At 42.4% G+C, this 26,685-nt stretch overlaps 1 protein-coding gene across 4 annotated transcripts in view; it reads right to left on the bottom strand.

Annotated features, from left to right (window-relative positions):
- RNF115 (ring finger protein 115) overlaps positions 1–26,685 on the bottom strand; it is a 74,974-nt gene that overhangs the window by 43,717 nt on the left and 4,572 nt on the right. For 3 of the 4 annotated variants that reach the window (XM_059673445.1, XM_059673446.1, XM_059673449.1), the window contains exon 2: positions 201–259. The exons of the other annotated variant lie outside the window; for it this stretch is intronic. In XM_059673445.1, the coding sequence (XP_059529428.1) occupies positions 201–259 (59 nt within the window). The remainder of the gene's footprint in view (positions 1–200; positions 260–26,685) is intronic. 4 annotated transcript variants of the gene reach the window in all.

Raw genomic sequence — 26,685 nt, forward strand, 5'->3', positions numbered from 1 at the left:
CTATCACATCAGTTGCCAAATCTTCCCATTTTTCTTCTCCTTTCCCTCTGCCACTTTTCTCCCCCTCCAAATCCACCCACCTTCCTCTCAGCAGACAGTGTAAGTTACAAAACAAATTTCTTTCTATTCATTCAGACAATGCTGAGAGAAAGTAATTTTGATAACAGAATGCCTGATTTATTCATAAGCTTGTACAATACCTGGAATCATCTGTCACTTCTTCAATAAAGCCTGATTCACATCTGGGACAAATATATTCCTATAAAATAAAAAAATAAATTGTCTCATTAAGAGCTAAATAACATGCAGTACACAAGCTGATCTGTTTGAAATGTTGTATGTGCTTGCTCATTTCCAGGATAGTTTTTTCTATGATACTCTGGCAAATGACAAATTCCATAAGAAGCTTGCAAAATAGCCTCATAAGTGATTATCAAGGACAGCTGAAGAGAGGATGTCAAAATTTATTTCTTTTTCTTAATATGGGTTAATTTTTATTTTAATGGGAATGAATTCATTATCTAACTTTCTCTTCAAATCTAATGAAAAAGCTCCATTAGCGATAGCAGAGCAGTAAAAGATTGTAATATTGATGGATACAGAAACTGCTATTTTTTACTATGTTCATATGAAAAACATAAACTGAACCACAGCATAAATCAATCTGTAAACAAGGAATTTACAATGAAGTTTTGCAATATTTCTAATCTATTTTTTATAACAATGATTCCAAATAAAACTTAATACTCAGATCCCAATCAGTCAAAGAAATCTTAAGAAAGAACAAAGTAGGAGGTATCAAACTATACTACAAAGCTACAATAATCAAAACAGTATGGTACTGCCACAAAACAGAGATATAGGTGAATGGAATAGAGAGCCCAGAAACAAAGCCTCACTTACATGGTCAATTAACCTACAACAAAGGAGATAAGGATATAAAATGGGGTAAAGACATTCTCTTCAATAAGTGGTGTTGACAAAATTGGACAGATACAAGCAAAAAATAAAACTGGATCACTTTCTTACAGAATATACAAAATTAAACTCAAAATAGATTACAGACTTAAATGTTAAATGTCAGACCCGAGCCCTGGCCACTGAGGCTCAGTTGGTTGGGTGTCATGCCATGCACCAAAAGGTTGCCAGCTGGAGTCCCAGTGAGGGCACATGCTCAGGTTTAGGGCTCAATCCCCAGTGGGGGGTGACCAGGATGCAGCTAATCCATATTTTGCTCTCACATTGATGTTTCTCTCGCTGTCCCTTCCTCTCTAAAAAATCAATTTTAAGAAATAGTTATTTTTAAAGTTAGACCTGAAATTATAAAACTTCTAGAAGAAAACATAGGCAAGTAAACTCTTTGGCACTGCTTTTAGTATCTCTTTAGATATACCTCCTTGAATAAGGGAAATAAAATAATAAATAGGACTACATCACACTAAAAACTTTGCACAGTGAAGGACACGTACAAAAGGAAAAGACAATCTACTGAATGAATGGGAGAAAATTCACAACTGATACATCCAATAAGGAGTTAATATCTAAACTATATAAAGATCTACAACTTAACACTAAAAAACCTAAACAATTCAATTTAAAAATTGACAGAGGACATGACCAGACATTTCTCCCAAGAAGACATACAGATGGCTGACAGACATGAAAAGATGCTCAACATCACTGCTAATCATTAGGAAAATGCAGATCAAAACCACAATGAGATATCACCTTACACCTGTCACAATGGCTATCATCAATAAATCAACAAATAACAAATGCTGGCAAGGTTGTAGAGAAAGGGGAACCCTTGCCTACACCAAGCATGTCAAACTCACAGCCCACAACAAATATTTTTGCAGCCCAGTCAATATAACGGTATGTAAGAAACATTTTAATAAAAATTTCATAACTTAATTTTTACAATATCCTGTTATACATAATCCTATCTAATAAAGAGGGAATATGCTAATTGACCCTCATGCTGTCACAAAGATGGCGGTGCCCACAGCCAATAAGGAGGGAATATGTTAACTGACTGCCCCATCCTCAAAGATAGCGGTGCCCACAGCCACAAGATGGCGGTGCCCAATACTCTTGGCCCCACTGGGGCAGCAGGCGGGCCCGGACGCTCTGCGCACCTGCCTCCAGAGTCCTCCAGTCCCCTCCAGTCCCCTCAGCCCTCTAGTCCCCAGGGCCGGCCCAAGGCGCAGGCAAGCCTCACATGTCAGCTGCCCAGCCCCCCAGTGCTGGCCCAAGGTGCCGGTAACCAGGGCCAGCTGAGGCTTGCGCTGCCGGCAGTGGCAGAGGTGTGATGGGGCGTTGCCTTCCCGATTGCCGAGTCGCCTCCCGCCCCTGAGGGCTCCCAGACTGTGAGAGGGGGCAGGCCGGCTGAGAGACACCCCACCCCAAGTGCATGAATGCACCGGGCCTCTGGTTATTAATAACAAACTACAACATTCGCTAATGACTGATTACTATCATTGTGTCGCATTCATTTCCCTTGCACACCTTAGGCGCAGGCACACCATTTCTCTCCACTAATACTAGCAGCGAATATTTTAGCAGCCGATTGCCACGTCATTAGTCTTGTACTGACTTGTTTGGTGTGCGCAAGAGGAAATATTTCACTTTCGGAGAACAAGAAAAATAAGTTTATTTGCGTTACGCTTATTAATTTGTGCAGTTATTCAGGGTCTGGTAAGTTAATGTTCAAGAAAAAATATTAATTTTTATTAAAAGGTTCTATTACTTTATGTTAACGATGACTCATTTATTTCAGCCCTTTGTATTCAGCATGTCTCTATCGAAATAAACCTACATTTCTACGAAAATTGAAGCTTTTGTTTTTTGCAGCATAAACTTAAACCTTGTTTATTTGGCCCGTGTTAGCCTTTGAGTTTGACATGCTTGGCCTACACTGTCAATGTAATTGAAAATTAGTGCAGCCAACTTAAACACTTAAAAATTGAGCTGCTGCCCTGACCGGTTTGGCCCAGGGGATGGAGCGTCGGCCTGTGGACTGGGGGGTCCCGGGTTCGATTCTGGTCAGGGGCATGTGCCTTGGATGCGGGCGCATCCCCGGTGGGGGGTGTGCAGGAGGCAGCTGATCGATGTTTCTAACTCTATCTCTCTGCCTTCCTCTCTGTAAAAAAATCAATATATATTTAAAAAAAAAAATTGAGCTGCTGAAGAAACCTTGCTCTAGGACAGTGATGGCGAACCTGTTGAGCTCGGCATGCCAGCATTTTGAAAAACCCTAACTTAACTCTGGTGCCGTGTCACATATAGAAATTCTTTGATATTTGTAACCATAGTAAAACAAAGATTTAAATTTTTGATATTTATTTTATACTAGAGGCACGGTGCACAAAAATTTGTGCACTGGGGGGGGGGGGGTCCCTCAGCCCGGCCTGTGTCCTCTCGCAGTCTGGGACCCCTCAGGAGATAATGACCTGCTGCCTTAGGCCTGCTCCCGGGTGGCAGAGGGCAGGCCCAATCCCTAGGTGCAGCCCCTGGTTGGGCTCAGAGCAGGGCCGATTGGGGAGTTGGGGCACCGCCCCCTGTCATGCACAGAGCAGGGTGATCGGGAGGTTGTGATGCCACCCTCAGTCACACTCAGGGTAGGGTCGATTGGGGGGTTGGGGCACCGTCCCCCGTCACACTCAAGGCAGGGTCGATGGGGAGGTTGCGGCGCCACCCCGTCACGCACAGAGCAGGGCCAATCAGGGGGTTGGGGCACTGCCCCCGGTCACTCACAGAGCAGGGCCCATCAGGGGGGTTGGGGCTCTGTACCCTGTCACGCACAGAGCAGGGCCAATCAGGGGATTGGGGCGCTTCCCCCTGTCATGCACAGAGTAGGGCCAATCAGGGGGTTGGGGCACCGCCACTCTCACACTCAGGGCAGGGCCGATAGGGAGGTTATGGCTCTACCCCGTCACGCACAGAGCAGGGCCAATCAGGGGGTTGGGGCACCGCCCCCTGTCACACACAGAGCCGCAGGGTGATCAGGGGGTTGGGGAGCTCCCCCCTATCAGGCACAGAGCAGGGCTGATCAGGGGGTTGGGGCGCCTTCCCCTGTCATGAACAGAGCAGGGTGGATAGGGAGGTTATGGCCCCGCCCCCTGTCACACACAGAGCCACAGGGCGATCAGGGGGTTTGGGCGCTGCCCCCTGTCATGCTGATCCCGGTGCCGGGAGGCCTCGCGGCTCCGCTGATCCCAGTGCTGGGAGGCATATTACCCTTCTACTATATAGGGTAGAGGCCTGGTGCACGGGTGGGTGCCAGCTGGTTTGCCCTGAAGGGTGTCCTGGATCAGGGTGGGGGTCCCCACTGGGGTTCCTGGCCAGCCTGGATGAGGGGATGATGGCTGTTTGCAGCTGGTCACACATCCTTCAGGGTGGGGGTCCCCACTGGGGTGCCTGGCCAGTCTGGGTGAGGGGCTGAAGGCTGTTTTCAGGCTGGGGGTCACTAAAGCTCTCAACCACTCCTTTTTTTCTTTTTTTTCTTTTTATTCTGGGCCAGCTTTAGCTTTGAGGCTTGGCTCCAGCTCTTAGGCCTTCGCTGCTGAAAGTAGGTTTCTGGCCTTTGCTTACAATGTTGCGATCCTGCTGGCTGAAGCCTGGCGGACTAAAGCAGGTTTCTGGGGTTTTGTTTAGCTTCTATATTTGTTGCATAGTTGCTTAGAGTTGCAGCTCAGAGGCCTGCAGCGTCAGGTGGGGAACATTGGAGTCCTCCGTCACTGAAGCAAGCACGCCTCATGTTAGTTTCAAGCTGCCTGGCTGCCGGCCGCCATCTTGGCTGACAGTTAATTTGCATATTGCCCTGATTACCCAATGGGAAGGGTAGCGGTCATACACCAATTACCATGTTTCTCTTTTATTAGATAGGATATTTAAATGCCATTTAACAAAGAAAAATCAACCAAGAAAATGAGTTTGCGCATCACCTCTGACACGCGTGTCATAGGTTCGCCATCACTGCTCTAGGAGAAACCAAGATGGCAGCATAGGTAAACACCGGAAACTGCTGCCTCGCACAACCACTTCAAAAATACAACTAAAAGACAAAACGGACATCATCCAGAACCACAGGAAGGCTGGCTGAGCGGAAATACTACAACTAGAAGGAAAGAGAAAAGCACACTGAGACTCAGAAGAGCTGCGAAGTAAAGTGCTGAGGTACGGAGGCGCATGTGCAAAGGGCTGGCAACTGAGGACGTGGTTGTTGTTTTTCAATCAGGAGGGAGACACAAGCTCCCGATGGCCCTGACTCCAGTTCAGGGAGAGTCTCTGGGGACCCAGACTCACACGGGGAGAAACTGGACTGTCTGGCAGTGGGCAGAACTCAGAACTCGAGGGCAGCTTTCTCTCAAAGGTGCTTGCAGCGATTACCCTGAGACACTGAGACGCTGGGCCTCTTATAGGGCAGGGCTGAGGATCAGCCATAGCTGTTTGCTCCACCCTGTCAATTCCCTGAGACCCCGCCCCACCCAAGCGGTGGGCAGAGGCTTTTGCATATGAATGGTCTGGCCCTTTGCAATCTAAAATTACCTAACAAACTGCAGCTGGGTCAGAGAGGCCCAGAACTTCCAAAAGAAGGCCCAAGGCCCCACAGCAGCTTGCACTGCTTCACAGCTGGGCCTCATTTGGGTACCTCCAAACCCCAAACAAAGAAGAGGAATCTGCAGATCTCTCCATAGCTCCTGGTGGGTAGCCTCAGGCAGAGGCTAAATTAGCACCTCCTTAGAGATCCAAGTGCCAATGTGCCCAGTCGTCAGAGTGAGACCATCCAGATTACAACGCCTCAGATCTATAAGGGACACACTCAGGGGGCAGACTCAGTGAGCATCAAAGCCCCAGTGAAGCAAGTCTTGCCCCAGAAGGTTGTCTCCAGCACAGAAGTTCTCCCACTGTAGACAGAGCTGATTCTCACAGCCAATTGGCCTGGAGGTCAATTCCTCCCAGTGATACCTACAACAATCAAGGCTTAACTACAACAAGACAGTGCACAAAGCCCACAAAGGGGTGCACCAAGAGTGTCCACCTCAGGTAACTGGGGAGGCTGAGCCACTGGGCCCTATAGGACACCTAGCACAGAAAGCCAATCTATCAACAAAGGGAAGCATAAAAAATGTGGAGACAAAGAAACAGGTCACAAATGACAGAAATGGAGGAAAGCAAACTACCGGATATAGAGTTCAAAACCACACTTATAAGGTTTTTCAAGAATTTTCTAGAAACTGCCAATAAATTTAGTGAGACTCTCAATAAATTTAGTGAGACCCTCAAGGTTATGAAAAAGGACCAACTAGAAATTAAGTATACACTGACTGAAATAAAGAATATTATACGGAGTTCCAACAGCAGACTAGAGGATCGCAAGAATCAAGTCAGAGATTTGAAATACGAAGAAGTAAAAAACACCCAACCGGAAAAACAAAATGAAAAAAGAATCCAAAAATATGAAGATAGTGTAAGGAGCCTCTGGGACAACTTCAAGTGTACCAACATCCAAATTATGGGGGTGCCAGAAGAAGAGAGAGAGCAAGATATTGAAAACCTATTTGAAGAAATAATGACAGAAAACTTCCCCTACCTGGTGAAAGAAATAGACTTACAAGTCCAGGAAGCGCAGAGAACCCCAAACAAAAGGAATCCAAACAGGACCACACCAAGACACATCATAATTAAAATGCCAAGACAAAGAGAGAATCTTAAAAGTAGCAAGAGAAAGACAGTCAGTTATCTACAAGGGAGTACCCATATGACTGTCAGCTGATTTCTCAACAGAAACTTTGCAGGCCAGAAGGGAGTGGCAAGAAATATTCAAAGTGATGAATACTAAGAACCTACAACCAAGATTACTTTATCCAGCAAAGCTATCATTCAGAACTGAAGGTCAGATAAAGAGCTTCACAGATAAGAAAAAGCTAAAGGAGTTCATCGCCACCAAACCAGTATTATATGAAATGCTGAAAGGTATCCTTTAAGAAGAGGAAGAAGAAGAAAAAGGTAAAGATACAAATTATGAACAACAAATACACATCTATCAACAAGTGAATCTAAAAATCAAGTGAATAAATAATCTGATGAACAGAATAAACTGGTGATTATAATAGAATCAGGGGCATAGAAAGGGAGTGGACTGACTATTCTGGGGGGGGGCGGGGAAAGGGGTGTAGGGGGTGTGGGAAGAGACTGGACAAAAATCGTACACCTATGGATGAGGACAGTGGGGAGGGGGGGTAAGGGCAGAGGGTGGGGTGGGAACCGGGTGGAGGGGAGCTATGGGGGGGAAAAAGAGGAACAACTGTAATAATCTGAACAATAAAGATTTAATTTAAAAATAAATAAATAAATTATTGACGCATAATTTAAAAAAAAAAAAATATGAGCTGCTATATGATCCAGCAATTCCATCTCTGGGTATTTGAAAAAAAGGAAAACACTCATTTGAAAAGAAAAATGCACCCCTGTGTTCACTGTACCATCACTAGTGATAGCCAAGATATGGAAGCAACCTAGGTGTCCATCTGTTACAGGATAGTGAGAAGCTAGGAAAATTCCAGGGCAGGAGAAATAAGGGATCTAAGATAAAAAAAATTAAACAAGGCCAAACATGCAGCCAGCTTGCTGCAAAACTTTATCTTGAGAACAAATGGCTCTCTTCACTAACCAAAGAATGCAGGGAAGGAGGGAAAAGTGAAGGGGGAGAGAAGGGGCATTTTAATGCCTCTTCTCCCCAACCACAGTATACACAGAGTAAATCACCCTGGAACTGCTAAGGCAGGAGCGGGGAGGGAGAAGGAAAGAAGGAAGAACCAGTCTCACTAACAGAGAAGTCAGCCGTCTTGGGGAGGGAGGAGGGAAAAGGGAGTTTTCATCTCATTGTTTAAATGGAGAAGCTAGCAGCCTCAGGGCTTGTCAAGACAAAATTGCCAGGTGCTTCTCATAAATTCTAAGAAAGCCATAGCAAAGTAAAAAGAGAAACTTTAAGAGTTCATCTGTACCAAGATACTCAGCAGAGGAATTTTTTTAATTTTTTTTTTTTTTTTCCTTTTTAGAGAGAGAAAAGGAGTGATCAAGAGATAGAAACATCGCCGAAACCGGTTTGGCTCAGGGGATAGAGCGTCGGCCTGCGGACTGAAAGGTCCCAGGTTCGATTCCGGTCAAGGGCATGTACCTGGGTTGCGGGCACATCCCCAATGGGGAGTGTGCAGGAGGCAGCTGGTCGATGTTCCTCTTTCATCGATGTTTCTAACTCTCTATCTCTCTCCCTTTCTCTCTGTAAAAAATCAATAAAATATATTTAAAAAAAAAAAAGAGAGAGAGATAGAAACATCGATGAGAAACTTCAGGGACCGGCTGCCTCCTACAGCCCCCCTACTGGGGATCTAGCTCACAACACAGGCATGTGCCCTGACCAGGAATCGAACCGGTGACCTCTTGGTTTCTGGGTCGATGCTCAACCACTGAGCCACACCTGCTAGGCTCAGCAGAGCAATTTAAAACCTATAGATAGAAAGGTGTATAACACCTTGAACCCCCACCAGACTTGTTCCTCAGGTTAAATGAGAGGGCCTGTCCACACTATATAGGCCGGATATATTTTGATAAATTTGCTTGCCGTGCTTCTTTAATGAAGTGGCTTTATTAGAACACTGCTGTCACTCGTTTGAATTCATTCCTTACGAACCGAGAAGACAGCCCTCTCCCTGATTCAGGGGGCTGTCCGTAACACCTTTCTTGATGTCTGAGTTGCCTGTAACACATCAATAGATGAATGGATAGAGAGGGGTGTGTGTGTACACCAGTTTTGCCACTCTAAAGCTGCTATTTGGGATACTTGTTTAAGATGTTTATTAAGAAACAAGACTCAAAAAGAACCTTTGACACACACACACACACCCCAAAGATTCAGAGAGAGAAACCGGCTTCAGGAAGGAAATACGAGGATAGCACCTTGGCCTAATTTGAATTAAGTATGGTAAATAGAGGGGCTCAGACCGGGGCCTGTTGGCTACATACCCCCTGTCCCAGTGTTTGAGTTGCCTAGCAAGAATTTTTCTGACATGTATGTTCCATTCTTCCTCCACTACCTATAAATGGTCCACTCTCCCTTCTGAAATCTAAGACCATCACCCCTTTCTCCTTTGTCCAAAATGTCTTATAAAGCCAGTGTTGCCTCACTAGTCTTCGGAAGTTTCATGCCTGTGTGAATTCCCCATGCACATGTATTAAAACTTGATTATCTCCTGTTAATCTGTCTCTATGAATCTGATTAGCCCAGACTAAAAGAACTTAGAAGGTGGAAGCAAAGAAAATAATATATTTTTTAGCCCCCACAATACACACAACACACACACACACTCTGCTGGAATTTTATTCAGCAATTAAAAATGAAATCTTGCCATTCAAAATAACATGAGTGGACCTACAGGGTATTGTGCTAAGTGAAATAAGTCAGACAAAGACAAATATCGTTAAGATCTCACTAAAAACATACCAAAACAAATGAATAAACAGAACACACCCATGTAGAGAACAAGCTGATGTTACCAAAGGGAAGAGATAAGAGATGGAAATAAAAAAGTACAAAAAATATATAAAAATACATTAATCCAAAGATAAAACTATAAATCAAAATTTAGAGTGTAATAAACAATAAAAAGCACCTGACGTGTGTGGCTCAGCGGCGACCTATGAACCAAGAGGTAATGATTTGATTCCTGGTCAGGGCACATGTCTGGGTTGCAGGTTCAATGCCCACTAAGGGGTGTGCAGGAGGCAGCCGATCAATGATTCTCTCTCGTCACTGATGTTTCTCTCTCTCTCCCTCTCCCTTTCTCTCTGAAATAAATATACATTTTTAAATAAAAGAAAAAAATAAAAAGACAGCCTGACCAATATGGCTCAGTAGTTGAGTGTAGACCTACAAACCAGGAGATCATGGTTCAATTACCAGTCAGAGCACATGCCCAGGTTGCGGGCTCAAGGCAGCCGATCAATGATTCTCTCTTATCATTGATGTTTCTATCTCTCTCCCCCTCTCCCTTCCTCTCTGAAATCAATAAAAATATATAAAAAAAATAAAAGGGCAAGTTTCCCGGTTTAAGCATTTTGAAATTAGTTCTCTAAACTCAAAAAATCTTAAGCAATTGTCCCTCCTGGCTATTAATCAGGAAGAAAACTAGTTTACAAATAAACAAAACATTAGGCCACAGTTTTAATATACAAAGACATCTATACAATTTAAATAGGCTTTGATGAGCTATGATTCATTTCCAGGCCATAACTGCTTTGGTATTTATGGTCTCACTCCCTAAGAATAGTAACATTCACAACCTTCATCATTTTGCTCCTTCATTCCAAGCCATGACTGAACACTGACATTATCAGGGAGTCTAAACAGGGGTGTATATAATCAACCAACCTTCTTTAGCTCATTGTGTAGGAAGGCAGAAAATGAGGTCATGGGACAAAGAGTTACTTGATATGAGCTAATCAGATGGACAAGAAGCCAAATTTTCTAAGAAGAAGAAAAAAAGGACTAAACTAGAAGGATTATCAGAGAAAAAGTTAACCTCATACAACACAATACAGCCAGAAAAGATCAAGTCAGTGTTCTGTTTGCTCGCAGTAAAGACAAGGGGAAGAATCCAGTGGCATAGAGGTAAAGTAGCAAATGATCCAAAAATGCTTGCCTTTAGCTCTTGACAAGAAATTCTGAAATGTTCTAAATTAAATTAAAGCAGCTAGAGAGTGAGACAGAGGAACAGAACAGTCATCCTCCTGCTAATCGCCAATGACCAGCTAACAAAGCGCTGTTCATACCTGTTGGAACTCCCTATTAACTTCCAGGGAGCTGTTTCTGAGGTCATCCCAGAGAGAATAGGTAGGAACCACAGAACCCCAGGGCCTCTGCTTCTTATTCATGTGGCCGGCATGGTAGCGCTTTCTACCTACTCATGTGCTGGTGGTTTAGACTTTGAACCCAGGCTTGGTATTCTCTTTTGGCTAGCATTTTGGCTTAATAAAACCTTTAAGAAAAACTTTCAGCTGTGAAAGTTCTTTTTTATTTTTTAATATATTGTATTGATTTTTTTACAGAGAGGAAGGGAGAGGGATAGAGAGTTAGAAACATCGATCAGCTGCCTCCTGCACACTTCCTACTGGGGATGTGCCCACAACCAAGGTTCATGCCCTTGACCAGAATCGAACCTGGGACCCTTGAGTCCGCAGGCCACCGCTCTATCCACTGAGCCACCGGTTAGGGTGAAAGTTCTTTAACACTCTGAAATTCATCTTCTTACCTTCAGCTAGGCTGATTGAATCTTCTTACATACACTGACAACACTCATTCATTCAGCAAATACAGTTAAACCTCAGTTTTTTGAAGATCTCCCATCTCAAACAATTCGGTTCTTGACCAAGTTGTTCACGGAAAAAATGTCTCGGTTATCAAACAAAACTTTGGTTCTCATTCCACAACCCTTTCATACCTGTATGATCAGTCACGCATTTTTCAGGCGACAAAAGACAGAATGCACAAGTATGAGTCAATTTACTGCTATTGAGGAATATCAACCTGACAAATGTTGTCAACATCTGAGGAAATTGTGCTGTGAATATTTTTGTGTTTTTTTGCTTTTGTTCCTACTTATTATTTTTTTTTAATATATATTTTATTGATTTTTTACAGAAAGGAAGGGAGAAGGATAGAGAGTTAGAAACATCAATCAGCTGCCTCCTGCACACCCCTCACTGGGGATGTGCCCGCAACCAAGATACATGCCCTTGACCAGAATCAAACCCGGGACCCTTCAGTCCGCAGGCCGGAGCCCTATTCACTAAGCCAAACCGATCAGGGCCTACTTATTATTATTAAATACTAACAGTAAGTCACCATGGGGTTCTAAGAAGGTAAGTGATTGCAACAAAATGAAAGGAAAGCTGTGAGACCAATGATGGAGCTCAGAAAAGAAATAATTGTAAAGTTAGATAAGTAGAGTTGTTCATGTGTATGATCTGGCCACCAAGTATAGCATGGCGAAATCTATGATTAGCAACATCCAGAGTGCTGATGTTGCTAAGGATGTGGAAGTGCTCACAAAACAATGATCACAAGCAATTAAAAAGGTAGAAAGTTGTTGATTTGGATCAATGGAAAGTAGTAAACCAGTGACATTTTGGAGGCGATGCTAATATGAAAAAGAGAAGATGCTGCGTCTGGCCTCCTGAAAGACCCCCTGGAATGAGTGCTGGAAGTGATTAGCTTAAGGCCAGTGCATGGTTCGATACATTTAAGAAAAGAAGTGGCATTTGTAGTGTAATGAGCATGGGGAGGCTGCCAATTCTAACAAAGTAGCTGCTGATAACTTTGTGACAGAACTTCAAGAACACGTAGAGGCCGAGGGATCTGTTCCCCAACAGAGTTCAACTGTGATGAAACAGGCCTCTTCGGGAAGAAAATGTCAAAGAGGACCCACATCACACAGAAGTCATTGCCAGGACACCCGCCAACCAAGGATAGGCTGACGTTATTGTTGCAGGAATGCAACTGAGGACTTTAAATTGATGCCTCTACTTGTCTACTATTCTGAAAACCCATGTTTTCAAGAAAAATATCATGAGAAACAAGGTGACTGTGATGTGGAGGGCTAATACCCAAGCTTGGGTAATCACGCAATTTTTTTATTGAGTAGATACATGAAGTGTTTGCCCCAAGTGTGAAGAAATACCTCCGGGAAAAACAACTGCCACTCAGGGCACTTCTTGTCATGGACAAGGCTCCTGCCGGCCCACCACACTGGAGACTGAGCTGGTGGAGGAGCACAGCCTTATCACTGTCCAGGTCCTGCCACCTAATACAATTCCTCTCATTCAGCCCATGGACCAGCAGGTCATTTCTAATTTAAGAAACTCTACACAAAGGAACTGTTTCAGAGGTGTTTTGAGGTGACCTCTGAAACAAATTTAACCCGAGTGAGGGACATTTTAATATCCTCACTTGCTTGAGACTCACAGACAAGGCCTGGGGGTAAGTGTCTTTCAGGACCACGCAATCAGCCTGGAAGAAACTGCGGCCTGAGTCTGGTGCTGAAAGAGACTTGGAGGCTGTGAGGATGAGCCTGTCTGCAGTGGAGGAGACAGGAGACTGCGCCTCTGACGAGTCCATGCACGGTGATGATGTGGAGCTGGAGGAGGACCCCAACACTGAGCTGACCACAGAGGAGCTCCAAGACCTTCAGAGGGAGCGGCAACAGGTAGCAGCTGAGGGGTTCTCCTCAGAGGAGGGGGAGGGAAGGAAGGATATTCCTACTTCGCTGATCAAGGAAATGCTTGGGAAATGGGGAGAAATGCAATTTTATTGCGAAATATCAACCTGACAAGTAAGTAGCAAACCGTGCAATAAACTTGTTCATGACAGTGCAGTGTTTCACTTCAGGCAAGTCTTAAATCACAGGCAAAAGCAAACATCACGGGATAGGTTTTTAACGAAACAGAAGCCCAGTGAGCCTGAAGCAAGTTCTAGTGGAACAAAGTGATAGAAAAGAGAAAGAGCCCTAGAACAGCTACCTGATGTTTTCATGGAGGGGGACTCCCCTTCCAAACAGTAACAATCCCTCATCCCTCCGTCCCTCCTCTCCATACTCAGTTATCAATAGCTCTCAACATTACAGGTAAGTTCTAGTGTTTATGTAAATCTTCATTTTTTTACTGTACATGTCATTTCCTTTGGTTAAATTTTCATTTAAATGTCACATCCTTTTTGTTTTTAAAGTGTTTTATAGATTAAACAGTACTGTAAGCATGTACTATATATAAAGAAGGTTAAAGCAGGAAATCATTCAGGGTCTGGAAGCGATTAAATTCAACTTACATTATTTCTATTGGGAAAAAATATTCAGTTTTCGAATAAATAGCTTCTCAAAAGATCGAAGTTCCACTGTACATTCTAAGCTCTACATTCTAAGCACTGTGCTGGTGGTTGGGGGGAAAAAATATCCTGGAATTAAGAGTCAATGAAATCACACACAAAGTGCCTATTTTGATATAATCACACTTAGGGAAGTAAATGCATATAAAACAAACTTCTCTGAATATCCTGATCTTAAATTCTTAGCTTCTAAATAAGGACTGAGCAATGCTTCAGAACATCCTAAGTGATTAAAAGCAATAAATCTAAAGTTAAACAAAATTGGACTGGAAACACAGAGTAACAAACCAGCTATGTAATGTTGGGCAGGTCACTTCATCCATGAAATAGTGCCTGGAACATAATAAATTTAAGTTTCCAAAAAATTATAGATTCTAATAAACTCCTCTAAGCAATTTTAATGTGGAGCATTTATCAAGCCACATTCCACAAAATTTTTATTGATTAGTGATCTGTTCAGAAAATCCTATATAATAAAACCCTAATATGTAAATTGATCAAACAATGGAATGACCGGTTGCTATGACACGCACTGACCACCAGGAGCTGGCCCCTGGTGGTCAGTGCACTCCGAGGCAGCGTAAGGACTCCTCAGGGGATGTCCAACTGCTGACTTAGGCTCACTCCCTGCCGGCAAGTGGACATCCCCCAAAGGGGTCCCGGACTGTGAGAAGGCGCAGGCCAGGCTGAGACCCTACCCGCCCCCCAGTGCATGAATGTCGTGCACCAGGCCTCTAGTAAATAAATAAACAAATCTGGAAAAAGCTGGATTAATAATATTAAGCATGTTGCTTTACTGAATGACTTTTTTAGAACCATTAATATGCTCTTCTGTGTCATAATAGGAAACTTTTGCTAACCAGACTTTTATATTCCACAAAGCAGTTCAATTTTAAAATAAAAAATTAGGAACCCGCCGAAACCGGTTTGGCTCAGTGGATAGAGCGTCGGCCTGTGGACTGAAGGGTCCCAGGTTCGATTCCGGTCAAGGGCATGTACCTGGGTTGAGGGCACATCCCCAGTGGGGGATGTGCAGGAGGCAGCTGATCGATGTTTCTCTCTCATCGATGTTTCTAACTCTCTATCTCTCTCCCTTCCTCTCTGTAAAAAATCAATAAAATATATTAAAAAAAAAAAAATTAGGAGGAGAACCAAGATGGCGGCATAGGTTAACGCCGGAGTTTGCTGCTTTGAACAACTACTTCAAAAGTGAAACTAAAACACGGAACGGACATCACCCAGAACCACAGGAACGCTGGCTGAGTGGAAGTCCTACAACTAGGAGGAAAGAGAAACGCATACGGACACTCAGAGGAGGCGCAGTGCTGAAGTCAAATTCTGAGGTGCGGAGTGCGCGGAGCTGGCTGGCGGCGGAGGGCGCGGTTGTTGTTTTCAATCGGGAGGGAGTCGCAGACTCTGAGCTCCAGATACAGGCGAGTCTTTAGGGACCCAGGCTCAAACGGGAGAAGCGGACTGTCGGGCTTCGGTCAGATCGAGTGCAGCTTTCTCTCCGAGCTTTGCAGCGGGTGCTGGAACTCAGAGAGGCAGAGCCCCTGGGGACAGGACTGAGAGCCGCCATAACTGCTCTCTCCGGCCCACCCTGTTGATCCTGTGCGACCCGCCCTACCCAAGCCCTGCACAGAGGCATTTGCTGGATAGCCTCAGGCAAAGGCTAGATTAGCACCTCCCTAGAGGACAGAAGTTCTCTCACTGCTGACACAGCTGATTCTCATAGCCACTTGGCCTGGAGGTCAAACCCTCCCTGGAATTAGCTACAACAATCAAGATTTATCTATAAGACTGCAAACAAAGACCACTAGGGGGTGCACCAAAGAAGCATAACAAAATGCGGAGACAAAGAAACAGGACAAAATTGTCAATGGAAGAAATAGAGTTCAGAACCACACTTTTAAGGTCTCTCAAGAACTGTTTAGAAGCTGCCGATAAACTTAATGAGATCTACACGAAAACTAATAAGACCCTCGATCTTATATTGGGAAACCAACTAGAAATTAAGCACACACGGACTGAAATAACGAATATTATACAGACGCCCGACAGCAGACCAGAGGAGCGCAAGAATCAAGTCAATGATTTGAAATGCGAGGAAGCAAAAAACATCCAACCGGAAAAGCAAAATGAAAAAAGAATCCAAAAATGCGAGGATAGTGTAAGGAGCCTCTGGGACAGCTTCAAGCGTACCAACATCAGAATTATAGGGGTGCCAGAAGATGAGAGAGAGCAAGATATTGAAAACCTATTTGAAGAAATAATGACAGAAAACTTCCCCCACCTGGTGAAAGAAATGGACTTACAGGTCCAAGAAGCGCAGAGAACCCCAAACAAAAGGAATCCAAAGAGGACCACACCAAGACACATCATCATTAAAATGCCAAGAGCAAAAGATAAAGAGAGAATCTTAAAAACAGCAAGAGAAAGAAACTCAGTTACCTACAAGGGAATACCCATACGACTGTCAGCTGATTTCTCAACAGAAACTTTGCAGGCCAGAAGGGAGTGGCAAGAAATATTCAAAGTGATGAATACCAAGAACCTACAACCAAGATTACTTTATCCAGCAAAGCTATCATTCAGAATTGAAGGTCAGATAAAGAGCTTCACAGATAAGGAAAAGCTAAAGGAGTTCATCACCACCAAACCAGGATTATATGAAATGCTGAAAGGTATCCTTTAAGAAGAGGAAGAGGAAGAAAAAGGTAAAGATACAAATTATGAACAACAAATATGCATCTATCAACAAGTGAATCTAAGAATCAAGTGAATAAATAATCTGATGAACAGAATGAACTGTTGATTATAATAGAATCAGGGACATAGAAAGGGAATGGACTGACTATTCTTGGGGGGGAAAGGGGTGTGGGAGATGTGGGAAGAGACTGGACAAAAATCGTGCACCTATGGATGAGGACAGTGGGTGGGGAGTGAGGGCGGAGGGTGGGGCGGGAACTGGGAGGAGGGGAGTTATGGGGGGGGAAAAAAAAGGAACAAATGTAATAATCTGAACAATAAAGATTTAATTTAAAAAAAAAAAATTAGGAACCCACATAAAATTGTGAAATTTATTTTGCCAAGTAAAAATACGTTTTTAAAATCGCAACCTATCAGCATCATTCCATGTTAAAGTATTAGTTTAAAATAAAAAAGGAATACAGAACAGGCCTTTTATCCTGGCCAATGTGGCTCAGTTGGTTGGTGTTCTCATGTGTACCAAAAGGTTGCTGGTCCGATTCCCAGTCAGGGAACATGCCCAAGTTACAGGCTCAACCCCCAGGAGGGGGCCTGCTGGAGGCAGCCAGTGGATGTTCTGCTCTCACATCTATGTTTCTCTTTCTCTCTCCCTCTCCCTTCCTCTCTTTCTAAAAGTCAACAAAAACTATTTTTAAAAAAAGAACAGGCCTTTCAATTAAATAACAGACTTCTAAATAATTCAATGCTCTCCTTTCTACCATGTGCCCATTAGCAATCCCAGAACTTCTGATGTACACCATATACTAGTTACTTGGAATTCTAGTGTAAACCTTCTGTCAATGAGAGAAGAATTTTAAAAGTCTGATCTAATTCACTTCAGGGGCATTCAAGTCAGGAAAGGTCACATACAAACTGGAGTGATGGAAGTAGCCACTGACCATTCATTACCTAGTAAGAATATAGTGAGTTAGCTGAATAGACTTTAAGAATAAAAGAAACAAAGAGAGATATTTATAAAATAGTCCTGAAAAGGAAATTATCCCAGGCCAAATTTACCTGTCACTGAATCCCAAGTCTTCTAAAAAATGATTTTAATTTATTTAATCAACATTACCAGCATTAAGAATGTACGCCCTACCCAGTTTGGCTCAGTGGATAGAGGGTTGGCCTGTGGACTGAAGGGTCCCAGTTTCAATTCCAGTCAAGGGCACATGCCAGGGTTGCGGGCTTTATCCCCAGTTGAGGGCATGCAGGAGGCAGCCGATCAATGATTCTCTCTCATCATTGATATGTCTATCTCTCCCTTTTCCTTTCTCTCTGAAATCAATAAAAATATTTTTTTAAATGTATGACTTTGCATTATTATGTCCTCAACCGTAATATTCTTAAGATTGTTCATTATAGTAAAAAAAGAGAATATAGTTTGTAACTCATAAAGGAGGTTCATTTCAGAAGTAAAATTTAAGTCCCAATAAGGATAATTCAGTGAACTACAGAACAAAACTCCCTTACACAAAATCCAAAAATATCCAAAACTAAACCACAGATAGTAATAAATATAACTGTCTAATTTTACAGAAAAGGAAAACTAAGGCCCTTCTAAGATTCAATAATTTATTTAAAGATTAAAACTTTTCCCCCTACAGTGCTATAACATTTATATATAATTAATAGAAAGGAAGGGCTGGTAACAGCTGCAAAATAAGGGCTCATGATTAGTTCCACAGCTGGCAGCCAGACTGTTTATTCTGAAAGCCCTTTCCTAACATTTTAAACATAGCTCGAACCTAAAATGGGCAAAAAGGCATTTGCTCTAATCTTGAGATAGCTATATTACTTTAATGTTTAAACACAAATTCAAAAGGAACAGAAAATACCTAAATACTAATTCCACTACTCATTTTCCCCAACATTTTATGAATCTCGTTACTTCCTCCCAAGCACAAAACAAGTACTAGCACAGCTCCTGGAATATAGTAGGTACCAATAGTTATTGCAAGAATGCAAAGAGATTACTGATATTCCGTGATCTAGTGCCTATAACTAAAAGGTTATTATCAAGCATACAGATTTCAAAGTGCTCTACTTCCTGAAGAGTGTTTGTGTGTGTGCTCAACGAAAACATCCAGACTCAATTACACACAGGAAGAGACATAGACATACCTCTGGATCCTTTGTAGGATGAAACAGACCTATGTTACACTGATAACCTGATTAAAAACCTTGGGAACTCTGAATCTGCTCATCTAGTATTATATATTACAACAGGATGCTACTGTAATATTAAAATAAGTCTCCCTCACTGAATCAGCACCTACACTTGGCACAGAATAATAAACCAATAATTTTAGTGATGAATAAAACCACATTGAAAAATTTAAGGAATTAAACACTGTCATAATTCTCACTTATTAATATTACTTTCAATTAATATTACATAAGAGTTAAGTAATCTAAAAAATGCAAAATAAGACTAGCAACGGCCAGGCCAGTTTGATTCAGTGGTGGAGCGTCGGCCTAAGAACCTGGAGATCACGGTTTGATTCTGGTCAGGACACATGCCTGGGATGCAAGCTCGATCCCAGTGGGGGACATGCAGGAGGCAGTCAACTGATGGTTCTCTCATCATGGATGTTTCTGTCTCTCTCCCCTTCTCCCTTCTTCTCTGAAATCAATAAAAAAATATTTGAAAAAAACAAGCAATGAAAGCTAACATGCTGAATTTTCCTTTTAAATGTATTAAACAAAAAGTAAATATACCATTATAGTTTCATACTACACAGGCAATCAAAATGTAATTTTTTCAAACCAACAAGTTCAAGGTATAAAATTTCCATTCCTCAACCTAACTTGTCTTTAACTAAAAAACATTAAATCCTCTAAACATTCAACAGTGAATATATGATAAGATCAGAACCTAATAACTGGCACTATAAATTACAATCGGGGAACCAACAGCTTAATAAATGTGTCTGAGAATAAAGTACTTCAGACTATCCCTCAAATTACAGAAGATTTAGCCCTGACCGGTGTGGCTCAGAGGTCAGAGTGTCAGGGCCAAGCACCGAAAGGTCATGGGCTCAGTTCCCGGTCAAGGACACGTACCTGGGTTGCAGGTTCACTCCTGGGCCCGTCAGTGCAGGTGCCGGAGGCAACCAATCAAGTATATCTCTCACATCGATGTGTTTCTCTCTCCTCTATCTCTCCCTGCCCCACTCTCTCCGTCCCTCCCTGCCTTCCATTCCCTCTAAAAATCTATGGAAAAAATATCCTCAGGTGAGAATTAACAAACAAAAGGCTCCAACTCTGCAGTCCATTGCTGTGAGCCAACCTTTTATTTTTTGTTTTATGAACACTAATACCCCCATGATTTTCAACATTTACAAAAGCAGAACGAAGCAAGAAGAAAAAGCCTACAAGTACAATTTCTTCATTCAACAAATACTTACTGAATGAATATTACGTACCAGGCACTGTTCTAAACACTCATGGAAAACGAAGTAGCAGTAAGAGTAGTGAGGAAGTGGGAAATTTAAATGCATACAGAAAAAAATGTCTACAGGAAAAGCAAACCAAGTTTAAAGGAAAAAGACTGAATCTTGCAGTATGTGAAAAGTACTATGCTAAACTACTAAATATAAAAGAAGAACCACTAGTGGAAAATGTTTTCCTATAAGACTAGAAGGCGCCCTAACCAGTTTGGCTCAGGCTCAGTGGATAGAGCTCGGCCTGCGAACTGAAAGGTCCCAGGTTCGATTCTGGTCAAGGGTATATACCTTGGTTTCGGGCACATCCCCAGTAGGAGGTATGTAGGAGGCAGCTGATCAATGTTTCTCTCTCATAGATGTTTCTAACTCTCTATCCCTCTCCCTTCCTCTCTGTAAAAAATCAATAAAGTATACTTTTAAAAAAAAGACTAGAAGGCATTCGCAATGAAGGCAATACAATTATCTCGAGGAAATTTTGAACATCTATTGAAATGTTTTGATTGTCATACCTATAAAGAAATGCTACTGACATTTAATGTGCAGAGAAAGGAAAGCATAGGAAATTCCAGCACAAAGAAATGTCTCTATTCTTAAACTTCACATGGGCAGTTAAGTAGATAAAAATATCTTTATAATTATCAAAGCCTAGGACCTAACTCCATTCTACATATAAACACAATGTCTTCTGCATAATTTTAATATGCACTAAACTAAATGTCCAAAAGAAACACTACTGAGTAGAGTGAGAGAAAATTATACTTTATTTGTACCTTTACCAAGAATTATTCACCATTCTGGTGGTTTGCCTCTCACAATATTTAAGTTGCAAATACCTTTAATAGCAGTCTACTTAGATAGCTGTTATGTCTACGCTTGGTGCCAATACAATAAGATATCTTCTCTTTACGGACACCTGAATATTTACAGATTGAAAAGTATGTTATTTTGTTTTAAATTATTTTCTTTTAATTTATTCTTGATCTTACAGTTAGACAATTTTTTAGACCTTATTATCTATGAATTTCCTTTCATAAAAGGGATTATTTCAAAATACTTATTATAAAAAGAGGGCACTGGAACTGAAGGTTTGAGAACCATGAGGCTAGAAGATCAGCATCACTGTAGGACACCTGCAGGTCTCAGCTAACCCAGAAAAGAGCAGAAAAGGGCATGTAACTATGGGATTATTTTTCTTTCTTTTGAGAAAGTCAATTCTAAGCATGGGGAAAAGTATTACTGGAAGATGGTTCTCTAGGTTTAATATCTACTCAAATTGCACATAAAAGAGAGCAACAAGGAGATGAAGAACTTTCCTGGGACACTTGTCGAAATTATCAAGGGGAGAGATTACCTATGTCGACAGATTTGCAAGAAAAACAAAACTAACTGCCTATTCTGGGAAATAGGGCTGGACAACCCAACATATAAAAAAAAAGTATCCCTAGTTTAAAAATCACCAGAGCCAACTAGCTACTATTTGACAACATTCCTCTGGATACATCTAAGGAGCTGTGAACTGCTAACTGAATTTTAAAAGATTTTTAAAATCTTTCAGAATCTAACCTACACTTCTGTATGTGAAACTATCAGAACTACCTCAAGTGTTTCTACTATGGTAAAGGCCCTATTTCTGTACAATCAAGGATTACTCATTCCTACACTACCTTTCAATCAAAAATGATGTAAGTCCATTCTCTTCATGCTCATCATTCAAGCTTACAAAAAGGTCACCTTAGTATCACTTTATAGTGGGATATACCATGACAAACTGAGTCACATGACTCAGCACCAGTCACTTGAAGAATTAGTATTAGAAGAAGATTAATAACTTCACCCTCTCTACCCAAAGTTCAAAGAAACTAAAAGTTTAACCACAAAATCTCCTGGGAACATCTAAGACAGTGGTTCTCAACCTTCTGGCCCTTTAAATACAGTTCCTCATGTTGTGACCCAACCATAAAATTATTTTCGTTGCTACTTCATAACTTGTAATGCTGCTACTGTTATGAATCGTAATGTAAATATCTGATATGCAGGATGGTCTTAGGCGACCCCTGGGAAAGGGTCGTTTGACTGTCAAAGGGGTCGCGACCCATAGGTTGAGAACCGCTGATCTAAGAGGTATAAGAGAAACACAGAAAGTAAAACTTGATAATGCTAAAATGAGCTATAAAAAAACTAAAAGTTAGGCTTGTTGCCTGCTTTTTGCTTTATTTTCAAACTAGAATGTCCAGCTGCCTTAATAAGTTACATTCATGTTACCACCTCATATAATTCCAAAATAACAAAAAGTTGGATACTTTTCTTTCAGAAGTTACTCTACAATGTGTAAGTTGAGAGGAGTGATCCAAATCCTCTGGTCTCAGTAACCACAAGGAGATAAAGTGACCCCAACAGTTACTGCTATAAATGGAATGGCAGTCACTAACCCCTATTGTAAATAATCCCTCCCATCAGTGCTTTGGCTAAAATTGTATGGTTTCAATTATTTTACTGAAAATTCTCATCAGGATCCCAAAATCAGAAATCAAAGCTATATCAGAAGCTTAAGCACCACTGACTTAAGACTTAATAAGGCAATGACTATCCCTTAACCTACTACACCAAGGTTCCTCAGCCTCAGCACTCCTGATATTTTGGGCTGATTTAATTTTTTGTTGTCTCGGTAGTCCAGTGCATTGTAGCTCAGCAGCTCCCTGGCCTTACCTCCTCTGCCTGAATCACCCTCTACCACCCCACCCCTGACAGTTTGATAACCAAAAATGTCTACAGACATTGTCAAATATGTACTGGAGAGCAAAACTGCCCTTGGCTGAGAACCAATGCTCTACTCTATTTCCTTTATTGCTCATTATTAAGCTGTAGAGAGAGAAAAAAGAAATCACCATCCACAGGCTTCTTTAAAAAAAAAAAAAAATCACCTTTTTTATTTATTATTTTTGTTTGTTAACCCTCATCTGAGGATATTTTTTCCATTAATTTTTAGAGAGTAAGGGGGTGGGTGGGTGGGGAGAAAGAGAGTGGGAGAGAGAAACATCAATGACACATTGATTGGTTGCCTCCCAGAATGCACCCTGACCAGGGCCAGGGATCAAACCTGCTACCCAAGCATCACTGTAGGATACCTTGACTGGGAATTGAATCCGAGACCCTTCAGTGTGCACTCTGACCACTGAAACACACCAGCCAGGGTAACACCGGCTCCTTATTCTTAGACCCCTTCTAACTTGACTATCCTATATAAAAAAAGGGTAATATGCAAATTGACTGACGGCAGAACGACCGTTCACTATGATGTGCACTGACCACCAGGGGGCAGACGCTCAATGCAGGAGCTGCCCCCTGATGGTCAGTGCGCTCCCACAGGGGGAGTGCCGCTCAGCCACAAGCCAGGCTGACAGCTGGCAAGCGCAGTGGCCGCCTCCACAGCAGCACTAAGGATGTCCAATTGCGGGCCTAAACCATCAGTTGGACATCCCCCAAGGGCTCCCGGACTGCGAAAGGGTGCAGGCCATGCTGAGGGACCCCTTCTCCCCCCACCCGCTCCCGCCCCCAGTGCACAAATGTCATGCAGCAGGCCTCTGGTACAGAATAAAACGCAATCCACATCATCTTTCCTCTTCTAAGATGGCCGTCTGAAAGACCTCTCCCTGAACTAAACATAAAGAAATAGTCTTAGTGCCCAGTCAGTACAGCCCCCCTAAATATAAGAAATTTCATCTGCAGTGAGTTTAAGATTTTATTCTTCCCCATACTGGAAAAATCCCACAGATTTTCCCATTATATACATGTCTATCAGTAGAATTAAGACTAGAATGAGCCTTCCACCCATAAGCATACATATATCTTATTTCTAGACCCTTGGGGTGGAATATATTTACTGACACTGTATGTTCAAACTTCATGTGGCAATACATACATGTTGTACCATTCAAATCTTTTAGATCTCATAACACTAATGCCACTACAAAAAATCTATCGTGTGTGTGTGTGTGTGTGTGTGTGTGTGTGTGTGTGTACATAGGCTAAGTGACCGTCCGACCAGCCAGTAGGTATGACGCACACTGACCACCAGGGGGCAGACACTCAACGCAGAAGCTGCCAAGCTGCAGTGACTGGGGAGCGGCAGTTCTCAGGTGACGTACCCTGGAACCAGAGAGGAGGGAGCCCGATTCCTCGCGGGGCCACCTTCGGCAGTGGGTTATGATGTTCCTGGGACACTGTTGACCCCAAAGCTGGCTTACTGCACACTTGCATTTGCGTCCCACAACCTGTACGAGAGCAACTTTGCAGAGTACCCTCTTGCACTCCGGAACCCCTCAGGGGATATTGGAGAGCCGGTTTCAGCCGGATCCCCACAGGCCAGGCCGAGGTACCCCACCTGCTGGAGGGACCCTGCTCACCCCGCAGACGCCCTTCAAGCTGCGGTGCAGCCCCAGGTGCAGCTGACGGCCAGGGAGGGACCACAGGAGGTTGGCACCATGGCATATCCAGCCATCTCACCCAGTCCCACCCCACTGGCTACCACCCAGGACCACTTTCATTAGTACCCGACCGGAGCCAGTGCCGCGAGCTGGAAGACCCGACCGTGAGCTTTCTTTCTTTTTCTCCCCACCCCCCTGCCCCGCCCCCACACCCTTCAAACCGCAGCACCACCCCAGGAATTCTAATTAACTTCCCTTCAATGTGCACGAATCCATGCACTGGGCCACTAGTATTTAGTAAGCAACTGCTATATAAACCAGATTGAGGGTAGATAACCAAGTAGGCTTTTTAGCTTAAAGTCACCAACAGCAGACTTTAAGATAATCTAATAATTAAAACCTCTCAAACTCAGCTCAAATTACTAAATTCCTTCCCCCAGTTCAACAAAATACTAACTTGACCTAGACACAACTCTAGGATCTTCCTAAGAATCATGCAACTTAAAAAACAAGGTCAGTGAACTTAGAGTTTTAAGAGTCACAAAGTCTTTAAAAACTCTACTTTTCAACTATTCATTATACAGTTATTAGGAAAGTTTTCCTGTATTAGAGCCATGACAAGTACAGCACAATGATAATAACTTGTGGAGCATCTGATAAGAAGCCAAACTAGAAAACATTACTTATTGATAAGGTTGACATTTTATTAGATCAAACAAGGTGATATGATAAGGAGATGGGAGAGGGGAGACAGCCCGCTAGTTCCTTCAGACAGAGCCTCAGAGGTAAGCAATACACTGGCAATTCTTTTTTTAAAAATTATTATTATTATTTTATTGATTTCAGAGAGGAAGGGAGAGGGAGATATAGAAACATCAATGATGAGAGAGAATCATTGATTGGTTGGCTGCCTCCTGCACACCCCTTACTGGGGATCGAGCCCACAACCCGGGCATGTGCCCTTGACAGGAATCGAACCAGGGACCCTTCAGTCTGCAGGCCGGTGCTCTATCCACTGAGCCAAGCCAGTGAGGGCCACTGGCAGTTCTTAATTAGACTGGTCTCTTATCTGAATTTGAATACTCTGATCTCCATAAAACACGTAAGAACCACCCTTATCAACACCAAAAGTAGTTTACTCTGCATGTGATTTATCTCATCTGTTTAATGATGACTACCAGATTCAGTCCACAAAAGTAATATTCCCCAGCCTTGATTTTAGAGGGAAGAAGGGGAGAACAGGGATGGATGGAATGACACCTTTACATTCTGTGACAAAGCCCTCTGTGGTACTACCCAGTCAGCCCTCAATGTAGCACAGTAATTCCATCAGTTTTGACATAAGAATAATCAGGTGAGGTAGAAGCTTCTGGTGTTTTGAAAATAATTTTAAGTTCCTTCATTTATTTTATCATCTGATCACCCAAAAATATACATTTACTCAATCATATATAAAGTAAACCCTGGGGTTTCGGACCATATAATCAAAACCTCTTATTTCGAAGTCCAAATTTAGTACTCACTAGATTTTACTGAAGTTATTTTTACTATAACTAGGAAAACATTCTTAGAGGAAGAAATTTCAAAACCAATACTCACTTGTAGAATGGGGACTTTTTTTGAAATCTAACAGATAACAGTACCACTGAATGTCATTTTCACTTTAAAATTCCCTTCATGGTTTCCCCATATTTTATGTCTTCTTTCTAAATGAAAATTTTTATTCTTTTATCTGAGAAGGTCCAAACCAAAGACACATAAAGCTAAAATGAATAATCAGGATTAAGAGCAAGGAGTATTAATTCACCAAATTAACTCAACCAAATGTGGCTTAACCTATATAGCTTTAGGCATATTTCAACCTCTCTCAGAAATTACAGCCAAAACTATTTCTTCTAATACAGACACTAAAGTTATTTGGGCCTCAAGTGCCCATCAGTAGATGAGTGGATAAAACAGCTGTGGTACATTTACACCAGGGAATACTGTGCAGCAATAAAAAAGAAGGATCTCTTTCCCTTTGAGACAGCATGGAGGGACCTGGAGTGTTACGATAAGCGAAATAAGCCAGTCAGAGAGAGACAAGTATCACATGATCTCACTCATATGTGGAATCTAATGAACA

The sequence above is a fragment of the Myotis daubentonii genome, chromosome 18 (genome assembly GCF_963259705.1).
Source record: "Myotis daubentonii chromosome 18, mMyoDau2.1, whole genome shotgun sequence".
Lineage (NCBI taxonomy): Eukaryota > Metazoa > Chordata > Mammalia > Chiroptera > Vespertilionidae > Myotis > Myotis daubentonii.